Below are 22,391 nucleotides of genomic sequence, written 5' to 3'. Positions count from 1 at the left end.
TTTTGATTTTTGTTATTTTTAGCATTACTTTTCTGCCATTTTTGGTTAATTGTGATGATTAGGATGAGTGATAAAATTAATGAAGAGACACGCACGAAGAACACCCATGTCCAGGCTGGGATTCTAACTCAGGTTCTTTGGTGTTTTAGCATACTGAGATAACCACTCTTTCATGGAGGTGGACAGTTTAGTATACATGAGGTACTTGATTAATTTGTTACAAGCAGCTAAGACAAAATCACAACATGTACCTTGGTTTTGTTGGTAGTTAGATCAACCTCAATCCTTTTGCAGGAATGAGAGATATGTACAAGCCACTTCCTGCAGCCAACTTGGAATGTTAATTTTTTAGAAGCAAAATTAACTATTCAGGTTTTTAAGAAAAGTTGGTGTTTTCTAATTTTATACGTATTTTAAAAGTGTCAAGAATTGCACTCCTCCAAAGTCAGTAATGGGCACTATTTTCAAGATGTAGCCCTTAAATTTGTTTATTTTGCATTCCATTTGTAAACATTTGTTGGTCAAATGTGTGAAAATATTCACTCTGTATCTGATGTGAATGACATTTTTTTTATACACTATAATACAGTTTGAAAATATGTTTAACTTTTGGAAAACTTGTAACCTTTATCACCAGTGACATGCACAGAGATGCTACTTCATTTTATTCTTGAATTTGTTTCATGAGAGTACTCTGGAAAAAAGAATGCTCACTCTGGAAAACTCAGGAAATCTCAGGGAAAATACATTTTGATCAGTGGTTTTCAACCTTGGTGAGACCATGACCTGGTAAATTATTATTCTTTTCTTAAGTTGATGCCAGTGTCATGATCCAAACAATTTTACTTTATAATAGCTTTCCAATTTTTTAAGCTTTATTTATTAATTAATATGTACCCTTGAAATCAAAGGGCCTCCCCGATGGCCTTATAATCAAGGGATCCCAGATTCGATACCCGGTGGAGGCACATAGTGGTTTGGATCCAACTTTAAACTGTAGGTCCAGTCCCGATTAACCTTACTGTGCATAAAGTGGACGTAAAACGCCAAATCAACAACCCTTGAAATCAAATATTAATAAATTATTGCATAGTTATAAAGAACAATTCTTTGATTACATCGAAAGTGTGGCTTGTTGACAAGTATAAAATTACATTTTAAATATGTTTTCAACCATGGAATCTAATGAAACGAACACATTTTCAGTAGGCTGGCCTGATGCTTAGGATACACTGATGCATGAGGTAACCCTGATACTGCATATCCCTCTCCAGATGGAAGGTTTTCAGGCATGCAGTTTTCTAATGTGTAGTTCTGTAAATACAAAACATAGTAACAAGATATCCCTCCCAACAAGCATAGTTAGGAGAAATAACATGAAACAATCGAAATTTTACCCAAATACATAGATATATACATTTGCAAGTCAGTATGGTCCAACCAAATCTAATAGGATTTGTAGAGATTTCAGCAAGAAATTCAGGCTCGACCAGAACTTGAATCTGGACTTCTGCCATACTGTGCCATTTCTCTACCAACTGTCCTATTGAGCCAACCATGGTTCTGCCTGATTGTTCACTGTTGGTGTTTTACTTATGTGGAATTGCCTCTTACATGGAATTCCTACCACAATTGGATCTGTTGCCATTGAAACACTGATGGCATTGATGGTTCATAGTTTCTTATAAATTACATTATGACTTGGCACACATGGGAGATGTACTATGTAGAAACTTTAGTGATGTACCATGTAGAAACTTTAGTAAGAAATGCTGCTGGCTTGACCACCAAGACTTCCTAAGTCTCTGGCATACTGTGCCATTGCACAACCAATCAAAATTGGGCAAACCAGGGGCTGGGTTGGTAGCTCAGTTGGTAGGTCAATGGCATGGTATGCTAGAGCCCCAGGTTTGAGTCCTAGTTGAGCCTGCACTTTTTAATGAAATTTCCACATAGTACATCCCAAGTGTGTGCCAACTTGAAGCTAATTGGGTTTGTGTGAAGGAGAGATGTCAAAATTTTACTACTTGTGAAAGTACTTGCTGTTCTAACAAACAAACTCGGTAGCTTTCCTAAACATCAAGGCTTCTTACTGCAGCAACATGTCTTCCACTGATCCCTAACACAGACAGACCAATCCAGTCCTGACCTGCCTTCATGTCCATCTTAACATTGTCATTTCATCTTTGTCTTGGCTGTCCTACAGGTTTCTTGCCATTAGCTTTCCCAAGAACACTGTAAACTTTTCCACTCTCTCCCATGTGTGATACATGGCCTGCCCACAGAAATCATCTTTATTTAATTATTCTAATATCAGGTGATTAATATAGATTATGCAGTTCAGTATTATGACATTCTCCATTCCCCTGATTCATTTCTTTTAGATCCAAATTTCTTTCTTCTGATTTTATTTTCAAAAACTTAATGTATGTCCCTCTTTTAGTGTATGGGACCAAGTTTCACATCCATACAAAGCTACAGGCATAATTACTGACTTGTGTATTTTAACCATTACATTCTTTGATATTAGACGAGAGGATAGATAGAATGGAAAAGTAATATTTATTCATTCATTACCTGAATTTAATTCCCTCTTTAATATTGTTTTCATTTGTTAATATTACTCCTTGGCTTTTGAATTTAGTAGAAACTGATTCAAATGAACTGTTAATTTTGATTATTATCTAACACTTCATTTCTTCCTGTAAGCATATATTTAGTTTCTATTTTTATCCTTGCTGTTCTGCTCAGACAACTCTCTACAACAAACAATTCTCCATTTGATGATTTGCCGGACCCTGTGGCCGAGTGGTTAGCACATCACGCTGCTACGCCAAGGGTCCCGGGTTTGAATCCCGCTCAGGCTTGGTTGTTTGTAAATGTCCATTCATCAATTTCATCACTCATCCCCATCTTCGCAAATTAGCCAAGAGGCATAAGACACGAAGTAAAATAAACTAAATCAATGATTTGATGATTTTTTTGGTGCATATCCTAAAGCTGAGTCAATACTGATACCAGTGCCGATACTCTCACCAATTCCCACCAATACCAATGCTGATAATCATTCAAAGGAGTTCAGAATATTTATTAATTTTAATAGGTAGGCATTGCAATAGAACTATAGCATTGCTTTAAAATATTCATAATTTCACATTAGATAATCATTTAATCACATAATTCATTTTTCTGCATAATTGCAAGATATTCAGACTCCATGATATTTTTGGTATATTTGTCAACTTTCTAAACACCTAAACTTCAGAAAAGTATTGGCTGGCATTATTAACTTCAAATCGATTTAATTAAAAAAAACATTTTTTGACAAACCTACAATACTTGTATTGCATTGAAATGCAGGTATGTCATACCTCTGTATGTACAGTATATAAATGAAAACAAATGAAAATGATGAGAAACTTGGAATCACATGCTGCTGGCCCCAAAAGGGACCAGCCAACATTTAAATGTTAATAGACACGATGATAGAAGAGGCACTTGCCTTAATGCACTTCTCTAATGAATTATACATTGATAAAGTGAGACCACAGGCAAAGGACCTATGCAGAACAACATGTCCTGTGCATCGTACTCATGTGTGGAGTGTAGTAGTTAAGTGGTCAACTTGTCAAAGGGTCCCAGGTTCGACACCTGGTGAAGGCACACGTCAGAGTGGTTCAGATCCCACTTTAAACTGTAGGTCCAGTCTTGATTAGCATATCTGCATAAAGTGGACTTAAAACATCAAATCAAATCGTGCATGGAGTGGAGAGGCAGAGTGAACCATTCTTCCTCATGGCCCAAGTTGAATGGATGGAGAAGATGATGTGTGAAAGTTTTTGGCAGAAGGTTCTTTTGTTTGTGGTTGCTCTATAGTAGACAAGTTCACTTTATATTTGTCAAGTTGTTACACCTTAAACCCAGCAAAAAGAGTACGTAGTGCACCTTGTGACCCAATATAACTTTACAAGCAAGAAGCCTGCTAAAGAGTGTAAACACCCAGTTTTAATTGTGGATGGCAGCAGAGGCCACTGAAATTAATAGAATGGCAAACAAATAGACAATAAAATAATGTAAGTCATATTTCATAATTGTATATTTGCAATAATTTATTTTCCAGGGATGTTGGGCAGAAGTTCAATCAGATGAAGAGCAGCAACAATGGGCACAATCTAATGTTATGTTGCTGTATGAAAGTGGTGTGTTCACATCATTTGTAGAACTTCTTAACATTGAGATTGAGTAGGTATTTTATGAATTGAGCAGATTGGGTTTTAGCTAGCCATATTTTTTTCTATTGAAAAAGTTGTGTAAAAATGCACTTTCATTGTAATTTCATACCAATTTAAGGAAAAATATGATTTGCTTTGTGTAATTGCGAGTGCATTTCAAAGTTGGCAACTTTTTATTCTATTTAATTTTTTGAACATATAGTTAAATGTCCTCATTTAATGTAAGTTATTTAGAAGTCATGTACAGAAAAATATTGCATTAGTAAAATTACTGAAATTGTATTGTATGTCCAGAATGTAAATGCACAGTGGCTGTGGCCATATATGGAACTAATGTTCAAGAATGAGAAATCATTTGAAACATGTCACAATGACACTTTGCATTACAATACATGAGATATACCATACAGACTAGATGGGAGAGAATAAGTTACCATAGAAGTCTAGTTCTGAGTTGCAGACTTCAGAGTGTATTCCAACTTGTAAAATAAACTAGAGAGAAATATCAGGTAGATTTGTAAAGTTTGCAAGATTGCTAATTACTCTTGAGACAAAATTTGAACTGAGTTTATTTAACTAAGAAAGAGAGGAAGTGGTAAGATGCTGGCCCGGGTGTCTAAAGATCATAGGTTCAAATCTCTTGTACCACTGGCTATTTTTTTCCATCCTTCATTTGCAGTAGAATTAATGCATCGTTGACATTTATTTTGGGACAAAGTATGAAAACCATTATTTTGATACATGTAATTACTCATTAATGTCACTTGGGATGTGTTTTTTCATAGAACTTCTCAAATACCAAATTAGTTCTTGCATGAGCCACTAGGTTGGACAGAGAGATATTGTTGAAAATTGTAACACACTGTAGCCCAGCTGAAGGCAAAATATGAGGCTGACTGTTTGGAAAAAAGAAAAGAAAGAAAGAAACTATAAGACCATTCATGTTCATATCTCTCCTTTACAAAATTCCTATGCATACCAATGCAAATGAACTAAGGATGATGTCATATTTCTGAGAGAACCTTTGCAAGGACTGTGTGAACTCTGGGCTCATACAGAGATCACGAGGCTTGCCAACTGCAGATCTGCACATGCTCAGTTTGCAGCTGTTTCTAGGTAGACTGTTGAATCACTGGTAACACAGGCTATCCTGCTGGTGGCTAAATTCCCAGATTCACTAGTTTTCAGTATGTATAATTAACAAGAAAACAAAATGTTTCATTCATGGTGGTTGCGGTAAACGCGGTTTAAAATTACTTACGTGAAATTCATAGTTTTGAAAAACAGCAATTTAATTGTATTATACAAATAGTTTGTTTGAAATAGTTTCTATGATTTTTTTCTTTTTTGGTAGAATGCCAACTAATGTAACTGTTCGAAATATTTATTACATATTTGAGGACAAATGTCATTTTAAAATTAAAATTGAAGTTAGTTTGGAAACTCCTCAGTACCAAATTACTTTAATAAAGTTGTAGGGCCATGGGACATAAATACAGGGTGATTCAAAAGTCCCAGAACCCTCTTCTTTTCTCTGAAATGGATGCGGTAATGGCAGATCCAACCTCCCCTGGGTACATTGGGGTAAGGGGCCCATGTGTGAGGGTGCTTCCGGGACATGACAGCCATCTTGAAGTTTGCTATATTGGATCGAGGTCAAAATTTTTAAATGGCAAGGGGCCCATGTGGGTTATCAAAACACATTACAAATTTCCAAGAAATGCAATGCTGTAATTAGTTTTGTGATAGCTGCAACAGTCTCAAAAACATTGCCACAGTGAGGGAAAGTGTTACTGAGTCAAGGAACTTTGATTCGCCATTGTTCACAACTGTTGCACATTTCGAGAAGCACCATGCATTGAGGATCTCATCCTTACAAGCTTCAATGGATGCAACAACTCCAGCCAACAGACCATTTGCAGCTCTGATAATTTGTTCACTGGGTATTAAATTGTTTGAGTTCCTGTGTTAAGTCCACTTCATGCAAAGGTAGGCTAATCGGGACTGGACCTACAGTTTTAAGTGGGATCTGAATCACTGTGCAGTGTGTTCATTGGGTATTTCAAAATTGAGTAGTGGATGGCAATTTTTCAAGGAAAATCATCATTAGCAATGAGGCATGCTTTCAACTTAATTGGTATGTGAAGAAGCAAAATTGTCATATTTGTAATTGGGGTGCATATAATTCCCACATGATTCATGAAAAGGCAGTGCATGCAGAATTTGAGTTGACAGATTGATTGGGCTGCTCTTCTGTGAAAACAAGGCTGCAAATGAAATGCACTGTGAATGGCATATTTTACCTCAGCATGATAACTGAGTTCTTGTAACGTCAATTGGATGCATGGATCTGGAAAACATGTGGTTTGAACATGATGGTGCAACCTGTCACAATGTATGTGTAACAAGTGAAACTTTCTACTCTGTCATCTTATGAAATGGCAATGAGAATTGGCCACCAATGTCCTGCACTTTGACACTGTGCAACTACTTCCTGCAGAATTTTGTGAAATTTCATGCCTATGCCAACAACTACAAACGATTCCTGAGCTCAAAGTGGAGATTGGACGTGCCATTCATGAAATTGAGCTGAATTATGTGGAATTGTCATTGAAATTCTATCAAAAGAGGAAGTGTGCCAGTAGAGTTGTGACGAGACATTTGTCAGATATTTCATACCACACATAATTGCAGTGCTTATACTTCTTACTAAAATGAAAATATCAGCAGTTTTCAAATAAATGATGTGTTTAATTACAAAATTGAATCTTGCATTCTTGTTGGGGCAAATTGCAGGAAAATGTAAAATCAAGATTCTATGGGGTGTGTGTACCAAGAAAACAAACAGCTTTTGTAAATACACTATTTTTCTTCAACAGGAATAGTACAGCAGCTTCTACAGCCTTAAGGAAACTTGCAGTGAGTCTTGCAGATTCCACAGATTTGCGTGTAATTCTGAGTGTACTGTATATAATGGTAGAAACTATGCGAGCAGTTCTTGAAGATGATGATGATGAAACAAAGGACCATCGTGATAACTTTAAAACTGAATTGGGTGAGTTATATGTGTATATTTTTATCTGAATCTAATCTTATGCATGTGTGTTTATTCATTGATTGATTTGCTTTATTTTGCTTTGCTTTTTGTGCCACTTTTGGTTAATTTTGCGAAGATGGGGATGAGTGATGATTTATGAAATTGATGAATGGGCACTCACAAAAATTCATGCTCAGGCTGGGATTGAAACCAGAGACCCCTGGCATCGTAGCGCGATGTACTAACCACTCCGCCACCGGGTGCGGGGTGGGGGGGGAGGGGGTGTTTATTCAGATAGAATGATTCAAAAGTAACTTATCACACACTTTGAACCACAATTAATATGGAAACTAATAGTTTTTGGATTTTTGCATTAGTAAGCCTAATTTACTTTATCAAATCCTTCACTGTACCCCATTGGAATATCTATAAATTTATTAGTGGCACAGATTAGAATTTAACTTTTAAACTACCAACCAAAGCTACAGCTGTAATGAGCAGACGTCGTATCATGTGATTTCCGTGATTTCCTGTTGAACTTTAGTTATGTATTAGAACATGCTTATGCAAGTAGTGTATATTCTAACTTCAATGTAATTTTGTTTGTCCTGGAGGGTTTCCAAAAGATGCAGGTGTTGCAATCATCTGTGAGGAAGTGTGCAGCAAGTATGTTGTATAAACCAGTTCTGTATGTATTCAAGAGATTCATACATGTCGTCATTGCATTTTAAAAGTAAATTGTAAACAACACTTGTACACATCAAGTTGCCGAAATCTACTTCTTTGAAGAACCATTTGTAATTTTAGAATAGATTTCAAGTGAGAATTGGATTGAAGTGTCCTATTGGAAATGTTTACTTTTCACATTTTTATTTTGGAAGGATCAACACTGATCTGTCTCTTAAGGTGATCAGTCAAATTGATTCCTTTATTTGTTTATTTTCCTCATTATTTGTACTAACTTATGTGAAGTGGCCAAGGTGAATATGTTGCATACACCCTTGAGGATTATGAAATAGATAATGAGATGTATATGGTGGTGATTATATTAAATAGGGTGTTCCATTTCACAAGAAGGTGACACTAAAGTGAAAAGAAGAAAGAAAAATCAAACAATTATTATCATTAGTTTTAAAAATGTTCTACTTTCTTTTTCCTTTTGCAATTTGAATTGTGGTGGAATATTTCCTCAATGAAGAACATGAGCATCTGCTTGTTTTTCGAAATGGTGGCCAAACAGCAAAATGCTTTCTGTGTGATCCAGTTGGCTCCCCAGATCATCTGATATTTTCTTACCCTGTAGCTCTACAGCCCCTGTAGGGTCTTGGCCCCTGCCACAATGGACTGCCAAATGTAATGCCAATACTTTCTTTCTCCATCTTCTCACTCCAAGCTTCTCCAACCACCTTTTCTTTTGCCTTCCTGCCCTTCTTCTTCCCTGTGGTCTTGCATACATAAATTTTCTTACACACCTCCTTCCCTCCATCCTTTCCACATGTCCTAACCATCTTAGTCTCGATTTCATTCACAATATCTGGCTGCTGATATAGGTCCTGGAGTTAGTTGTTTGTTCTTATATGCCAGAGTCGCCTTTCATTCACTGGTCCATATATTTTCCTTAGGATTTTCTGTTCCCATACGAGTAGGTTTTTCTCATCTTGTGTTGTTAGACACCATGCTTCTGCTCCATATGTAACTGTGGATCTTATTACCTGGAGCTTTATTTTGAGATATTTAGATATGCTCTTTGATCTAAATAATTTCAAGAGGGAAAACTAGCAGCTATTCTGTTGTTTATCTCTACACTTATATGATTCATATCTGTTAAAATTGTCCCTAAATATTTGAACCTTTCAACTCTTTCAAATTTCCTGTTGTTTATGTGTGTATCTTTAACTTCTTGATACTTGTTTAGCTCCCTCATGTTTATCATATACTTTGTTTTTCCTCTTTCCCTGTGAGACCCACACTTACTGTTTGAGTCTCTATTTGTATAAAGCTTTCCTTGATTCCTCTCTCTTTTAATTCTTAGACATACATCATCTGCAAAATTAAGATATTGTTTAATTCTGTTGAATATACGAGGGCTAACCAGAAAGTAACTCACGTTTTGGAATATAAAGAAGACAAGTGAAAGTAGACATTTTTTATTATATACATTAGGGATGGGACGATATGGAATTTTGGCCAATACCGATAAAGTACAGATATAAAATTTACCGATACCAATAACCGATATTCTACCGATCCAATATAATCCAGGAAATGGTCCTGGAAGAACCTGAAAGGTTCATTGACCTCCTTAAAAAATGTGTGTTTCAAAGTGACTGCAGTGCAAGAGAAATTGCATACTTAGACATTTACTTTTTAAAAAAGTAGGGCATGGAGATTATCCATAAAAATTACAACAAAAATGGCAGAATTTTGCACTAAACTATCAGATATTTATCGATATATCGGATCGGTAAAATAATCGGTAATTTTACCGATAAACCGATACACCGATATGCCTATATCGGCCGATACCGATAGAGTACCGATTAATCGGTCCCATCCCTAATATACATTTTGAAGTGACACTCTTACACTACTTTTTGACATAGCTGCCATACAAGTTTAGGCACTTATCATAGCGATGAACAAGCTTACAAAGTCCATTGTCATAACAAAGTTGGCGCCTGTGACTTCAACCATTTCTGCACACCAGCCTGAAGGTCTGTGTTGTAATCAAAGTGCTGTGTTGCTAGCCAGGTCTTCATGTAGGGAAACAAGTGGTAGTCACTTGGTGCGAGATACGGGCTATATGGCAGATGGTCGAAAACCTCCCAATGAAAGGCAATGAAAGGCATGTAAAAGTTCCTGTGTCCAGTTGACCGAGTGCAATTTTCACGAATCTTGTCATTGATTTTTGCGACCAGTTCATCTGTCACAATGCTCGGTTGTCTACTCGGTCTTCATTGTGAATGTTTGTGCGGCCATCTTTAAACATGAGGCACCAACACCTCACTCCACTTTCACTCATCACATCTTTACCATAAACTTCACAAAGTTGTCGATGAATGTCAATCGGTTTAGTGTCTTTCGCCAAAAAAATCGTATGTCCAACCTCACTTTACAACTGGCGGGATTTTCAATCGGCACTCATGTTAACAATGTATTATGAACAGAGCAGAAGGGACACGAACTTCACACATCTACAGCTGGATGCGCACTAAACGGGTGGGAGTCCCTGCACAAAATGGCGGTGCTCACCCCACCCCTAGTGGCACCCCGCTGAAATGTGAGTGACTTTCTGTATAGCCCTCGTATTTCCTCCCTTGTTTATTTCTATCCCTCATATGGCTTTTTCCAAGACAAGGTTGAATAGCAGAGTTGGGAGTACATCTTCCTGCCTCACTCCTTGTGAGATTTCAAACTCTTCAGTATATTTGCCTCCTACCTTTGCCTTTGTATTTACAGATGTCATTTTAATTAGTCTCACTAACTTCTGTGGTATACCAAATTCTTGCATTATGTTAAAAATAGCTTTTCTATATATGCTGTCATAGGCTTTCTGGTGGTCTATAAATATTTGCTGTGAGGTGATGTTATGTTCATAACACTTTGCTAGTATACACCTCATTGAGAAAATATGGTCTGTGGTTGATCTATCTTTTGTAAAGTCACACTGATTATCTGCTAAAATTTCTACACTATAAGGTGTTATTCTCCTAGCTAATATTCTTGACAGAATATTATTGAAGAACATGAGCATATGCTTGTTTTTCAAAGTGGTGGCCAAAAAGCAAAATTCTTTCTGTGTGATCCAGTGAAATTCCTCTGTAGCTTCTACAATCAGCTTTATCATGTGATTTATGAATAGGCAAATAACACCCATTGCCCAGTCTTCTGGCCTCTCTTCAGTGGAATTGAACACTGAATACCAAGAGTTTATAAAACGACATTTAGGGTTTTCTCTTTTAGTTTTGTTTTAGTTAAGGAGCTTTATCCCCATATTGTGTGATGGGTACAAATAGCCTATGTGCTATCATTCCCATAATTTAAAAATCAATCAAGCAGGCAAGCGATAGAACAGATTTCAGAAAGTTATCAATAATTGCCAAAACGTTCATATTTCTTCTTTTGCTGATCATTTTCAAATATGTTGTCCTTAGGATGAAAGGTGAAATAGTTATGAAGAAAATGGTTGTGTTTCTCATGTTCTTACAAGTTCTCCTGTAACTGTTTCATCGGAATCAATTTTTGCCTTGTGACATTAAAATGATGGATACAGTAATTGGGCATGTAATGGTTCAATTCAATTCAGTCATGAAATGCATTGTTAATGTACTGTGCTATATTCATTAATGGCGATATTTGTAAATTAAAAACAAATTTTATGCATTTTTGTCATAAATGCCTAAGCTTTTCAAAGTGAAGTTACTGTGACATTGAAATCTCAGTTTTTTTTTTAGAAGTGCAACTGATAAGGCAAACTAAAGCCACATGGTATAACTTCATTTTAAATGCAAATTTTGAATAATAATTTATTGGAATATTTGAACTTGGTGAACTTACATGAATGTTAAAGATAATATTAATTACTGATATTTTAATTTTCTACTATTTTTTCCTGGTTGTTACTTTATCCTGGTATTAAGAAATTAATTAAGATTCTTGGTACTGCATTTGTATTGACACATGTTAATAGGTAATGAGTTTAAATAGCTAATGTTATTCTTAAATTGCTTTTCAAGGTTGTCCCATTGGTGATGAACTGTTGGCAGTGAAGCTGCTAGGAATGGTTACACGTTTTTGTAGCGGTTCTGCTCCACATTTTCCTATGAAGAAAGTTCTCCTGTTATTGTGGAAAGTCATTCTCGTCTCACTGGGAGGAATGGATACCTTACGCCACCTAAAAAGTAAGTAGTTTCAATTCACATGTATCACCAGTTATGATATTCATGCCATATACTGGTGATTCTTAACCTGTGGTCCACAGACCTCAGCAGGGAGGGGGAAAGGGGGCAACCATGTTCTCCTAGTGGGTCCACAAAATTTGAAGAACTTCTATAAAATAGTGTGTCAATTATTTAATCAAAAGATTTCTAAATTCAATATGGTACATGGTTTGCAAGATTTAAAAACTTGCCAATATTTTATTATTATTATTATTATTATAGATGATTTTTAATACAAAACTTATTAATGTAAAATCCACTATTGGAAAACTCACATTTCTAGGTCATCAGTAAGCTAAGTATAGTTGTCAGGTTTCAGAAATTACAATTCAGGGAAAAGTTCCTTCTGAGTTTCTGGGCCCACTAAAGAAGACTTTTCGGAACTATTGAAGAGGAGGATATATAAAAGAGGTCCATGGTAATTAAATGTAAATAGCCTCTGTTCTCTGTTACCAGCATGGTGGCCAAACATTTCATCTCTGCAACAAGGTTCTCAGGTTCGAGTCCTGGCATGGGTGTTCTTTGTGAGCATCCCTTCATCAGTTTCATCTAATCATCTCTCATACTCATCATAATAATAAGCCAAAAGTGGGAGAAAAGCAACATAAAAGAACAAACACACAAATATTTTGTATCTCAATAACCACATTGGAAACATGGAGTACTGGATTTGATTTCCATTAGATCACAATTCAGTACTTCGGACCACACTTTAAACTGAAAAAAAAAAAATCATCACATTTGAATAAAACTGATTGCGTATGCCCTTTTTGGACACTTAACTGGATCTTTCAATATTCTTTCTAATAAATCCATGTAATCTTAGAATTTGACAATATACCTATGCCTTGCCTTCTCCTTCTTGTTGGACATTTCAACACCATACACATGTGCTGTCTTCTGACACTTAGAAATAATCTTTAATCTGTAGTAACACAAACACCTTACCAACCAGATTTTCATTTGATGCTTCTAAGTGGGATGTAGGAACCTTGATTTTTAAATGTATATTTTCACAAAACTGAAGTTATTTTTCCACTTTTGGGTGGTATTTTTGTCAATGTGTGCATTTGTAATTCAGACAATATTATTCTGAATACAGTCAACTCTCGATTCAACGACCTTTCACAGTTTCTGGGAAAAGGGTCGTTATTTCGAAAGGGTTGTTTTTTGTAATTTGCCCCAATTTTCTGCTTAAACGAAGCTCAAACGGACACAAAGATGCCTAGGAGATGGTAACACCATTTATCCTTATAGTTATACAACCTGTTATGCACAGGATGTGTGTTGAGAAGGAAAATAGAACATAAAACGTTTTCACAAAAAATAATTTAAAGTAATGTTACTTTCTTTCAATTGTGCACAGTCGTTGCTTTTCCAGGAAATTCTTACAATTATAGTTCATGAGAAACCCATTTGCACTGAGACCTATGGAAAGGAAAACAATCCTCTCGCTTATTGCAAGCGAAACTCGAAGAATCTTGTCACCAGTCACACTGGTGCCAGCAAAAGTTGGGAGATAATCGGGCAGAATGAATGTTGGATTTTATATGGGTCTACTGGAGCATTGTCTGTTACAAGATTAACTGGTAAGATTAGATCTCTTGGGAGAAACAACACAACCTTTCTAGGCTGTGTAAAATACATCGCAAAAAAAAAAAGCCACGTTTTCTTTCTTCAACCAACTTCATTCACCCTCCCCCTTACCCATTCAAGGGAGCAGTCCAAACTCCTTCCTTGACTTGCATTGTACCAGTGTGAAAAAGGAAACGTGCAACTTGTGATGTCTTCACCCAATGCGTAATCTATAACACGTCATTAAACAGCGTCCCAGTCGAAAGTCATTTAGGTTTGTAATTGAATTTCACTTTAAACTGTATATTTAGTCCCGATTAGCCCATCAGCATAAAATGAACTGAAAACAAGTTTTATGAAACTGTGCATTTTTACATATCAAAATGGTAGATCGTTATTTACTCTCATGTTAATTGATGATTTAATATTGGATTTAGGAGTATTCTCAATGTCAAACACCCACTCCTCCAAAAGTTTTCCCCTTGAATAATGTCTTTTTAATCGATCTCAGCGACCATTCCTACATTGAGCACTTTTTTCTTCTTCACATGAATGGTTCTGAAGAAAAGCAGATGCGAATTAAATTTACAGTTTTGCTTATCAGAAGGTGCAGAACATGAAGTTATTTTAACTCTTGTTTTCTTTTCTGGAGATCGAATTTCATTATCGTCAAATGAAAACAGCTTTGCGAGATCCAAAACAATAACTTTTTCCTTTACGCTGGATGAGTCATTGCTGTTATTGGCAAGCAAGAGCTTTGCAGATGCTAGACAAAACACTGGCGCCAGCTGCATCGTAAAAACAAGGAGACCGGCTGGAAGTTCGAGCAACAGGTGACGGAAGAGAAAAATCCCAGCATTTTAAAGATAACGCAACTGTCAAAGACGGATCTTTTAACAGCAGTGTAAAGAAGAAAGAAATGACCCTTGCTTTACGTTTTACCATGCAACAGACAATAATACGGGTAATGATTCCTATGCAGACAACAGCATAAAAAAAAAAGACCTGAATTCTGCAATTATCAACATTGCCGTGAACACCAGTGACGGAGAATAAGCTGGGAAAAAAGGGGGAGGGTTAATTTTTTTTTTACTGTTTTTGTTCGTATTCAAGAATATATCCAGAACTGGTTGCCCCATTTCAAATGTCAAAGGAAAGCAAGAGGTGTGGGTCCACTTACACCCTCGCCTGTAATCAGCCCGTGTGCACACACGAGCAAGAAAATCGCCCCTGACTGGAAAAAAGGGAGAAGTCAGTCAGTCAACGGAACACTTTTCTGGCAGATATTACGGCACAATTAGGAAAACGTATGAAGTGGGAAACGGGAGTTATGATGCACGTAAGATCGAAGTAAACTTTTGTGGAAATCTGGATGACAACGCATTAAGCGCGTTGACGATCTTTAGTTCGCCTATGTGGCTTTGATTATCTCTAACAGTTTCGTTTTTTTATGAAGTGTTGCAGGGAACAAAGAACACATTTTGAATGAAAGTGGTTACTGGAAGTTGTCGGCTACAAGGCCGAGAGTTGCTCACTCACGGGAACCTACTGAAATCTAGGTCAGAGCTGGACAGATGGGCCAGACTTTCAAGCGCCACGCATCTGTATTTTGGAACATTCCTGTGATCTTATCTCTCAAGGTGGTGTATTTATCGATGAAAGAGCTTGACCTGCCATACACATTGGCAAAGACTGCAAGTCCAGCAGTCATTTCGGGCTGCTCCCCCCCCCCCCCTCCTCACCTGTGAGTTTTCAGCAGCTCTTAGGACAAGGAAACAAGTCAAGGTCGATTTAAAATAACATCCAAGCACATTCGATCTTCTCTTCTCACATATCCAAGAGAAAGCGTGGCAAAACAAGCCTGGCACGTTGGGTAGCGGCCATCAGGTGCGGGGTAACATTGGTGCACTTGAGGGAGGGGAGGGCAGAGGTCAAGTGCTATTGGATATCTCTCAAGCATGGTGTGGTGGTGTGTATTTTTAGTTCAGACCCAATTATGAGTGGTAGAGTGCTCGTGAAGGGAATGAGTGGGGAAAAAATGCATTTTTCGGCCAATTTCCTTCAATTTTTCAACTTTTTTTTTTCCAAATTTTTCAACTTTTTTCTAAATTTTTCCCGGGAAAAGGGTCGTTACTTCGAGGGGGTTGTTATACCTGGGGTCATAGAATCGAGAGTTGACTGTACTAAAAAATATCATGCATTTGCATGTGTGCACTTGGAAACAACATTTATATGTTCTTCAAGATTGTAAAATCATTAGTTAATTCCCCTCAGGGACTAAATCAAAAGAAAGTGTTGAGAAATATACCAAGGTTACAAATTCCTAAGCTCACTTGAGTTGACTGGCCACTGAAACATGTTTCATATGACTGTGAACACTCTCATGGGAGTGACTAGTCAAGTGATGAACTAAAGTATGGTTAATAGGAATTGTAGCTTTTCCGACGACGTGTTTCGAACAGGTGTTCTTGAGTTCTCAGCCAGGTTAAATCTGGCTGGTAACCCGAGAACACCTGTTCATAAAGTATTATTAGTACACAAATGAAGACATTGGTTATATCAATAGTTTTTACAAGATATATAGTGTTAATGAAGGATAAGTTATTTTTAAAATAGTGATTTTTAATACAATTCTGTAAGAAGTGCAGGCAATTGATGCGTTAATACAGTAATGCACTATGTTCCCAATAATGACAGAACTCCCAAAGGAATGTGCACACCTACAGCTGGTCCAGTGTCAGTATGGGCTAGGTCTGCCATTCTCCCCTGCCTCTACCCTTCGATGAAGCCTTTTCACCAGGTTGCATTAAATGTGGACTGGTAGTTGCTTGCTTCCTCCTGCAAAATGGAATAGTTTGGTGGTGGCATTTGGATGGTTTGGCCTGGATCGCAACTAAGGGATTATTTATGAGTCAAATTCTGCTTTTATAAATCTGAATATTCATAACTTCAGTATCATTGATGTCCAATTGTCTTTATTTTTAGGGATGGCTCTAACTCATCCCACAGATGGTGTTGAGATCTTGGACTCTGAGGTGGCCAGTCGAGTTCATTCACTCTCATGTCATCAAACCACTTGATTATTGCCCTTGCTTTATGGAGAGGCACATTGTCATGCTGGATATGAAAAGAAAATCACTTCCAAACTGTTGCCACAATGTGGGTATCATGGAGTCTAATATTCCATGATAGGCATTGGCATTCAGGGTTCTAGGCACCAAAACCAGGGTACTAACACCATACCACAAAAATCAGCCTCATACTATGATTCCACCCCTGCCGAACTTCACAGTGGGGACAATACACTCTGGCAAGATCTGCTTGTGCCATGTCCATCAGATTGCCACAAAGTGTAATGTGATTCTTCACTCCACAGGATGTTCTTCCATTGTTCTAGGGACCACTGGCCACATTCTTTGCACCACTGTAATTGACTTACCACATTCTGAGTTGTAATCATTGGCTTGTGTGCTGCATCTTTCCCATGGAATCCCAGTGCCACCACCTCTCCCTGGATGGTATGAGAACTGGCGTAACTTCCTGATGCCATTAGAAAGTCTGTGGCCACAGTGTCCAATGAAGCTCACCGATTTGATTTCCACACATCTGAGCACTTGCTGATCCCTATCTGTCAATTTTTTGTGGCTTTCCAGGTCGCCGTTGTGGTTTTATCATACCCTTACATTTCAATTTCACCACTACATCACTAACTGTTGTACACGGTATCTGGAACCTGTCCAAAATCTCATGGATGGAATTCCCGAATCGGTGAGCGCTGATAACCATACCCTGTTCAGCCTCACTCAACTCACGTTGTCCATTCATTTTGACTGTTGGCAGCAGTATACACATCTACAGCACACTCGCTGTCCTTTTAGAGTCATTCTAGTGGGGCTCATGATGTGTATGAGCAATCGTCCTTACAGTTTAGAGTGTGTCTGGTCATTATTGGCAATATAGTGTATGTTAACAATACATTCCAACAACCAGAAAGAGACCACCATATATACTTCCGTAAGTAACTTCACAATCAGGCCATGTTGACAGTTTTTAAGATCCTTTCATTGAAGTAATAATAGCTGTACAATGATTAAGGAACTGACTGAAATGTTCACTGTGGCAAAATCGTATCATGCCAAGTAAAATTTACAAGTATAGTATTCTTTATTTCAGATGTACATTTTAATTATGAACAAAACAAAAAAAAATAGTTTATTGATTACTGTATTTGTTTTTCCACACTTTTAGTAAATGTAAATTATTTACTTAATTGGTATCATTAAAAAATTCACACTTGTCCATCTGTGCAATATTATCAGGAATATGAACTAATTGCAATACATCCATATTGACTCAACTGTATTGTATGCTTAAATTATTTAGATACTTCTTGCTTGGCTATTAAAAGTGAATTGCACTTTTAGCAGATCCAAGCTACAGTTTTTCACTTGCTTGCATTGTATTGTGGTTATTTGTCACCACTTCATTTTTTTAGGTTAATCATGGTGATGAGGATGAATAATGATTAGGTGAAATGATTGGTAAATAGAATAAATGTGTGTAACTTTCAGTGTGAAGTTCATGAATCAAACCTAAGTTGTGCATAGCCTAATGTTCATATATCACATTTACTCATACATGCAAAATAATCTATCACAGTTATTTTTAGTGGTTATTCTTTTATTTTATCTGCTACGTTTCGTTCTGGTTTCCCAGACACAACCAACACAATCTCACATGGCTAGTCACTCTACGCTTCTAAGAAATGAATGTGTGTCCTTGTTTCCTCCTAGGTAAAGTAAAGTAAAAGTAAAGTGTTCCCTTGTGCTTTACACCATGCCATGAAGGCGTATAGGGGGTGTGGAGTTAGGGCCCCACACTTTCTTGATCACTGCCAAAGGTGAGGGTGATGTGATCAGCACCACACCCCTGGCCACCTTTACCCCCCAGAGTTTCCTCCAGGTACCCACTTTATACGATGCTGGGTGGGCACCGGAGCCGCTTGAACAGGTGTTACAGCTGGCTGTTTCTGGCCCTCCTCTCCATCCTGTAACCTACTCTTCTTGTCTTCCCTCCTTTCCTCCTCCTGGTGGCACTGACCTCCTCTTTCTTCTTTAACTCATCTGGCAAGTTAAAAATCTTCCATTTTTGTGCAGAAAATTGAAGGTGGCTCAGGAAACTTAACTAACTGACTTTCCACATGCTTTATCAGTTCCACCCATTTCATACCAATTTTCCCTTCGTTTTTGTTTATTTTCTCTCCCCTGTTTATGCATATGTGCTTTGTCTCTGCTACTTTTCTCTCTATATCATTTTCCCTCTTCTCCTTCATTTGTACTTTTTTGATCTTGTGCCCGCCCATATGTCAACATATGCTCACTCAGTGCTGTTCTTGGATCTTCCTCTTTAATGTCTCTCCTATGTTCTTTAATTCTCTCGTTGATGCTTCTCCCAGTTTCTCCTATATATTTGCTTCTACATCCACCACATTCTACTTCATATACCCCTGCCATTGCCAATTCATCACTCTCCTTCTCTCCTTTGTATTCATTAAACCATTTCTCGATGTTCTTTGGTGGCTTTAAGGCTGCTCTTAGTCCATACTTGGCATAGATGTTTCTTATCTTTTTCTCCATCTTTCTTCTGAATGGCACAATTTAAATTATATAGAGAGGTTCTTATTATTATATAACATGTATTATATTAAATTAGATTATAATTAGAAATTATCTCACAAAAATTTCCCCCAAATTAATTATTCTCACTCTCCCATATTATATAGAACATAATTTTTTTTCCTTCTTCTTTTTTCACATACTTCTCTTCCTGCCCATCCTTATTTTCTTCATCTTTTTCCTTATTGTTTCTCTCTTTTTCATTTTCTTCTCTGTTCTTCTTATGATGTGAATTTTATCCCCTGCTTTGTATCCATTTGCCTGTGCGGCCTCTATTATCCACTTCATTTCTTTGTTGTTGCATAATCTCGTTGCTCTCTCTACAAAATTCTCCCAAATGTTGTCTTTGGTTCTCCTTTCATGTGCAGAGTCCTTGTGGATATACTTTCTCCCAGCTAACTTTTTATGGTACATCCCTGTTTCAAGTCTTTTCCCTTTTACTCCAATGGTTATATCTAAGTAGTTAATTTTTCTATTGCCCATTTCCTCTTTTGTATACTTTATCCTTTCATGACCTTCGTTCAATAATCTAAACATTTCTTCTGTTGTTTCTTTGCTTTTGGCTATGAAAATCACACCACCCACGTACCTCTCGAACAGTATCACCTCATTTTTCAAGGTTCCACTTGCCTCACCATGTCATACTGATAAAATAAAATAATAACCACTAAAAACAACTGTGTTAGATTATTTTGCATCATAAAAAGTGGTTGTGCGAACCTTTAAGAAGAACATAGATTTACTCATGTATAATGAACACTTTTTTCCAAAATTTTTGCCCTCTAAAGCTGTGGTGTGTATTATGTACAGAATAATTCAGACAGTCAACATGAAACCAACCATGCACATTTTCACTATGTCACTGTGTATAACACGTATGTAATAACGGGTGCAAATACAAATTACCAGGTTTTTTTTTTTAGTAATAATAGTTTTTTTAAAAAAAAGACGCACATAAAAGTGAAATGGTAGTTTCCCATGATTTTTAACTTTGTGTCAGTGCGTTTTGAGACGTGAAGAAAAGCAGCAAAATTCTGGCAAGATTTGATCACGCACCTCCCACAAACGGGATGCATAACGTTTGTATTTCCCATGTGAGATATAATAGAAAATATGTTTCTTAGTGCTGCAAATCCATATTGTAATTATGTAGCCGCTGGTTCACTTCTGAAAAGCCTGCTTCTTGGATGGAGCTGCCTTCAACTTTTCTTGTTTCCACCATTCTCTTCCACTTGCCTCACCATGTCCAATTTTTAAGCTGCAGCCCTGTTGTCATTTTCCTGCATAGACTGCAGAACTTGCATTTTGAAAACAGCAGTATAGCTTGCCCTCTTTCAAATTTTGAATCTTGCTTTCTTCTACTACATAATAAATTAAGATAGCATAGCCATTCCTTGAACCTGAATTGTACAGCGTATTACATACGAGGTACAATTTTTTGTACAGTGTCTCTCAAAAGTCTTAGGACAACGACATTTTAAACTAGGCAACCCAATTTACACAAGGCATTGGTGGGTTGTATGTAGAGTTAGGCTCAATTTCAGGGTTGCCACATGCACAATAGATATTTATGAAATACCCGAAAGAAAGAAATCCAAGTATTATTGTATAAAAATAGAAAAAATAATATCAGTATTACATTTGTTGCAAATGAGAAATACTTTCTGAAAGAAAGAAACTCTAATTTCTAGGACTTCATTGCTTATGAGTTTACACAAAGAAAAGAGGAGAGAGGAAAGTGAAGGGGACAAAAGAGGGGAGAAGAGGGAAAGCGAAAGGGGAAGAGGAATAGTAAAGGAGGGAAGAAAATAGAGGACAGAAGTGGATAGGAGAAGTAATGAGGAGAAAGGAAAAATGTTCCAGGAGAGATGAGGAAAATGGAGTACAGAGGAGATGTGAGAAGGAAAACGAGATGAGAGAAGAGGGGTTTGGAGTGTAGAGGAGGAGACAAGAAGAGGAAAGTAGAGAGTAAAGTAAAAGAGAGAAAAATAGAAGAATGAAAAGAAGAGTAGAAGAGTGCAGTGAGACGAGATAAGAGGAGTGGAGAAGAGTGGGATGGAGACAAGATGTGAGAAAAGTAGGGAAGGCGATATGAGATAAAAGCAGAGGAGGAGGGGAGAGAAGAAAGAGAAGGAGAAGAGAAGAACAGAAGAGACTGGAGACACAGAACAATGTAGCCACTATACACTGCTATTACAAATAATGTTACCATTCTCTTGTTTAATAGAAGGGGAAATATTAAAAGAAAAAGAAAAGAAAGATAGAACACCTAGTATGGAGGATCGAACCTGGGACTGCAATCAATGCTATAAGAACTAACCAACTCCTTGTTTTCCCTTGGAGCAACAATTCTTAATTATTCTGTCACCTCAATATTGTAAACATTATCCTGCAAAAAAAGTACAATACTCTCATATAGCTCTGTATCTTAAGCTTGTGGATATTTTATTTGTAATTTTATAACGGTTACATGAACATCTACAAAATAGTTCCTTATAACTTGGAATCTAGAAAATAGATACTTTCAAGTCTTCAAATGAATTTTAGACCACTTGATTTTGGCAAGGGAATTATGTGTGATCTGTTTCCAGTCATTCATTGCTGAAGGAAACGTTTTAAAACACTGTGGAATTTTCATTCTGAGATAAGTTCCTTTACTTGCTACATTTTTGCGAACCACACTCTGTCCCACTTATCTCTGGAGCAGGTGAATGAAATCAAGTATCTGAGCAGCGATGAACATGTGAGAGGAACGGGATTGCATGGAGGGAGGAAAGCCACTGCAGTTACCAGCTTTCCCAGCAGCATGCACTGCTTCGCTCTGTCCACTCGATCCCCTCCTTCCTCCCCTCCCCTTCTCTTCTGCTATACGCGGCTTTGCTCCAGAGATGCTGCAACAGGGCACAGTTATTTGTTTTCTCAAATGGTATCT

General features: G+C 37.2%; 1 protein-coding gene across 2 annotated transcripts in view; it reads left to right on the top strand.

The window, feature by feature from the left end:
- Strip (striatin interacting protein) overlaps window positions 1-22,391 on the top strand; it is a 165,787-nt gene that overhangs the window by 51,016 nt on the left and 92,380 nt on the right. For both annotated transcript variants that reach the window (XM_083117463.1, XM_083117464.1), the window contains 3 exons: window positions 4,121-4,242; window positions 7,112-7,287; window positions 12,006-12,170. In XM_083117463.1, coding sequence (XP_082973589.1) covers window positions 4,121-4,242; window positions 7,112-7,287; window positions 12,006-12,170 — 463 coding nt within the window. The remainder of the gene's footprint in view (window positions 1-4,120; window positions 4,243-7,111; window positions 7,288-12,005; window positions 12,171-22,391) is intronic.

Source organism: Lepisma saccharinum, chromosome 2 (genome assembly GCF_977018435.1).
Source record: "Lepisma saccharinum chromosome 2, izLepSacc3.1, whole genome shotgun sequence".
Lineage (NCBI taxonomy): Eukaryota > Metazoa > Arthropoda > Insecta > Zygentoma > Lepismatidae > Lepisma > Lepisma saccharinum.
This window is presented reverse-complemented; position numbering and strand designations above follow the sequence as displayed.